This window comes from Amphiprion ocellaris, chromosome 14, assembly GCF_022539595.1.
Source record: "Amphiprion ocellaris isolate individual 3 ecotype Okinawa chromosome 14, ASM2253959v1, whole genome shotgun sequence".
Classification (NCBI taxonomy): Eukaryota; Metazoa; Chordata; class Actinopteri; family Pomacentridae; genus Amphiprion; species Amphiprion ocellaris.
Genome location: NC_072779.1, coordinates 34,607,625 through 34,612,050, shown reverse-complemented (window position 1 = coordinate 34,612,050; position 4,426 = coordinate 34,607,625). Strand labels below are relative to the sequence as shown.

Here is a 4,426-nt window from a genome sequence, read left to right as displayed (position 1 = left end):
ACCTGGTAGTCACGTCTTCCTCCAATTTTCCAATGGCGTCCAGGATATTAGCCAGAGTGGGCTGCTGACAAGGAGAGTGGCTGGCATTGGCTGTGAGGTTGCTAGCTAATTCGGGGCTAGGTTTGTCATCTTCATCTGCAACAAAAACTGCTTTGTTGTCTTTTTTTGTGGTTGGTTTAGAGTTTGTCGGTTTCCCCTTTGTGGTATTCCTTCCAGAGTTGTTCATTGTTGGTGAATGGTGGAGAAAGTGTGATTTATAAAGATAAATTTGGCAAAGGTGTTGCAGAGCCGTCAGTAGTCTACTCCATGTGGTGCAGTCACATGTCCTTTTCAACAAGCAACATATTTAATAAGAAATAAATCCTATCAACAAGAACAAGTCCTAAGAGATGATATTTCATAGTATTTAAGAGATGTTTGAAGTCCCCCAGGAGAATCACGTTGGACATCTTCAGATTCTTCTAACTTGAGTTCCACATTAAGGCAGCTGAGTAAGAAAAAGCTGTTTTGCTGAGCTCTGTGTGGACTGAGGGGACGGCGAAAGTAATGAAGTCCTGATAACGTAGACTATAGCTGAACTGTTATGTGACATGTAGGATGGTAAATAAATATGTGGGCAGCAGACCAAGAATGGATAGTGAGTGAAATGATACCAGTGGAGAAGTCTATGCATGGACAGTGATGACCAGTTAACCAAGGAGTACAAAGTGCAGTGAGAGGTTTACAGTCCGTTATAAATCTAAGAGCTCCATGATAAACAGCATCCAACAGTCTGAGAGAGTGGGTCGAGGCATTCATGTAAACAATATCTCCATAATCAAGTACAGGCTGGAAGGTGGCAGCAACAAGCTGTTTCCTGGCATTAAAAGAAAATATGATGTGTTGCAGAAAAAGAAACCCAATAATAGTTTAAATTTGTTTCAAAGATTTTCAATGTGGGTTTTAAAACAGAAGATTTCATCAACTGTGATGCCGGCGTACTTGGAAGAGGGGTACCTTGTGCAGTTGTAATACCAGGGAGAACTTCAGATACCTTCTTTTGACCAGAAAACAACAGAACTTAGGTTTTGTGAGCATTTAACACTAGTCTGAGGTGTAACAGATGTGACTGAATGATGTCAAATGCTGACTGAAGATATTCAGATACAAGGACAGCAGTGTTCTCTCAACAGTAAATGATAGTGTCATCAGCATAAAGATGAACAGACGCCTTTATGTTTTGACCCACACTGTTGACATTAATAGTAAAGAGAGTGGGTCCAAAGACAGAACCTTGAGGTACACCTTTGTTAACATGAAGAAAGCTGAAGGAGAGACCACTGAGCTGCATACATAGCTTATGATTGGTGAGATAATTTGAGAACCAGCCAAGAGCTTGGTCTGATAGGCCGATGTATCTTAACTTATATCAAGTCTAAATTTCAGACTCATTTTCATTTGCACATCTTGAGTGGATTAAATCATAGATTTAAATAGTGTTTGTATTTGTTACTGCAGTTCAGTAATATCTAATGTGTTTTTCCTCTTCTGTTCAGAGTACAGACATGTCTGCTGCCCACAAAGTGCTGACGGAGGATCAGTTCCTGTGCTCCATCTGTCTGGATGTGTTTACTGATCCCGTCACCACACCATGTGGACACAACTTCTGCAAAAACTGCATCACTGATCACTGGAACATTAGCAACATCTGCCAGTGTCCCACCTGTAAAAAGGAGTTTAAGACGAGACCTGAACTTGACATCAACACTTTTATCTCTGAGATGGTGGCTCTGTTCAGACGTGAAGCTCAAGAGGAAACCAGCAGCTCAGAGCAACAAGCTGCTGAACCAGGAGAAGTTTTCTGTGACGTCTGCACTGGAACCAAGCTGAAGGCCCTGAAGTCCTGCCTGGTGTGTCTGCTCTCCTACTGTGAGACTCACCTGGAGCTTCATCTGACCAAGTCAGGCCTGAAGAGACATCAGCTGGTGGAGCCTGTGGAGGACCTGGAAGACAGGATGTGTCCGGAGCATGACAAACCTCTGGAGCTGTTCTGTCGGACCGACCACACATGTATCTGCCTGCTCTGCTCTGTTTTAGACCACAAGACTCACCGTTTTGTTCCTCTGATGGAAGAATATGAGGAACAGAAGGCAGAGCTGCTGAAGATGGATGCTCAAGTTCAGCAGATGATCCAGAAGAGACGCCTGAAGATTTCTGAGATGCGAGAGTCTCTGAGGATCAGTAATGATGCTGCAGACAGACAGAAAGCAGAAGGTGTTCAGGTCTTCACTGCTCTGAGGGAGATGGTTGAGAGACGCCTGAAGCAGCTCATAGAGGAGGTGGAAGACCAACAGAAAGCAGCAGAGGAACAGGCTAAAGACTCCATCAAACATCTGGAGCAGCAAATCTCTGAGCTGATGAAGAGGAGCTCTGAGATGAAGCAGCTCTCAGGCTCTGAAGACCACCCCCACCTCCTCCAAAGCTTCAGGGCCCTGAAAGCTGCTGCACCCACCAAGGACTTGGTGGAGGTCAACATCCGTCCTCCATCGTATGAGGGGACTGTGGTGAGAGCTGTAGCTCAGATAGAGGAGACACTGACAGAAGTCATGAAGAAGGCCAAACTGAAACTAATCAAGAGGTTTGCAGTGGATGTGACTCTGGATCCTGATACAGCAAGAAATGACCTCATCCTGTCTGATGACGGGAAACAAGTGAGTCATGCTGATGTGATGAAGAATCTTCCAAACAATCCAGAGAGATTTACTTGGTGGACCAATGTTTTAGGAAAGCAGAGTTGTTCTTCAGGCAGATTTTACTTTGAGGTTCAGGTTAAAGAGAAGGCTGGATGGTGGGTAGGAGTGGCCAGAGAGTCAGTCAACAGGAAGGGTCGAGGCTCATTGAGTCCTCAGTGTGGTTACTGGAAGATCGGTTTGATGGACCAAGTATACAGAGCTTCTGCTGATCCTTATGTCCGTCTCTCTGTTCAGTCACCGTACGAGAAGGTGGGAGTATTTGTGGATCATGAGGAGGGTCTGGTCTCCTTCTATGATGCTGATAATGCAGATCACATCTACTCTTTTAGAGGCTGCTCTTTCACTGAACCACTCTATCCATTCCTCAATCCTCATAGTGATAAAAAGGTTCCTCTGATCATCACTACAGTCAGTCACACTGAGCAGCAGAATAGTTAGTAGAAGAATAATAGAAGAAGAAATTTCTCCAGGAATGACCCATTCTAGTTGTAACTGTAATAAATCTACATGTTTGATCAACTGTAGATTCTGATTCATGTTTTTCTGCTGAGACACACCAGCTTCATCGTACTGGTTCATCTGGTTCAAAAGATCAGTTTGTGTCTCCAAGTGAGTCAAATAATCTAAAAAATCACAGTTTTAATGAATACTAATAAGATCTTTATGTCTTTAGGAATCAACTTTGAATCAGAATTATCCATTAAACAAACGACGGTGGAGTCTAAAAAAATGTTTTAATGAATGTTTTCCCTTTTCTATGCTTTAAATATGAAATGACTGACCTGACTGTATGTTTAAAAAACTGTAACAAAAACAAAAATAAAATTTGTTGTTTTGTGCAAAGAAATGGACTGTGATTGAAACCAACAACACACAAGATTAAAATGAATAAATTACATGAACACACACACAGAACATAAAGAGTAATATCAAGTGTATCAGGTGTAGTTTTCCCTCGCTGCCTCAACAGGAACGTTAATACTGCAGGAATGAAAATCAAACAACAGATGGAGCAAAAGAGCTAAAGAATGAACAACCTGAACACCAGTCTCTCTGCTGTGACTCCACAGTGCAGCTTATTCAGACTTTAATGTGTCTGCTGCATAAATGTTGTAGATGTCTGTTGAACACAAATTACCAGTTGACCCACTTCCAGCAGGACCACACCATCAGTTTGGAGCTGATTGTGTTTTTAATGCAGATGAGCGCTATGTTGGTGATAACTGAGCTGAGTCTTTGTGGTGGGGGATAGTCAGGGATCATCAGAGGGTCTCGGGCCTGTAGACCCATAAAAAACATCCTCTCATAAGAATGAAACAAAGAGTGTGTGTGATGTAGGTTTTGAGGGTTTGAGTTGATAAAAAGCTGCTAAAAAGGCTGTGATTCCTGATCCCGAGGAATCAGTTTAAGGTCGCTACTTGACCAGTCTTTGTAACAAATACAGGATCAGAAAGGGAAGTATTGTGAGATTCTATGTTTTTTATATAGTGTATTAGAGACTTGTAAATGCTCAGGGATAAATCTAGTTTTCAGTACACAATGAGCAGTGGATCACTCGCTTGATTGGTCTGGCTTCATTTGAGTGAATAAACCAGACAATCTTCTCAGATGGTAGAAGGTCACATGCAGGATGCAGTAGGAGAACTCGACCCATGCAATGAATTCTGTGCATCATAGGAACCAAGGAAGGCCAA

General features: G+C 42.6%; 1 protein-coding gene across 2 annotated transcripts; it reads left to right on the top strand.

The window, feature by feature from the left end:
* Window positions 1-1,541: 1,541 nt before the first annotated feature.
* On the top strand, window positions 1,542-3,198 carry LOC111586720 (E3 ubiquitin-protein ligase TRIM39-like). Of its 2 annotated transcripts, XM_055017474.1 has the most exons (2): window positions 1,545-1,763; window positions 1,794-3,198. In XM_055017474.1, exons 1-2 carry the CDS (start codon window positions 1,545-1,547, stop codon window positions 3,168-3,170), a joined length of 1,596 nt encoding a protein of 531 aa, XP_054873449.1. In that variant the 3' UTR covers window positions 3,171-3,198. The 2 variants fall into 2 exon arrangements, with proteins under 2 accessions (XP_023152271.1, XP_054873449.1); XM_023296503.3 differs by having other exon boundaries at window positions 1,542-3,198.
* The last annotated feature ends 1,228 nt before the right edge of the window (window positions 3,199-4,426 follow it).

Excerpts from the sequence above, each read along its gene's own strand:
- LOC111586720 (XM_023296503.3), top strand. The coding sequence starts at position 1,545 with ATGTCTGCTGCCCACAAAGTGCTGACGGAGGATCAGTTCCTGTGCTCC.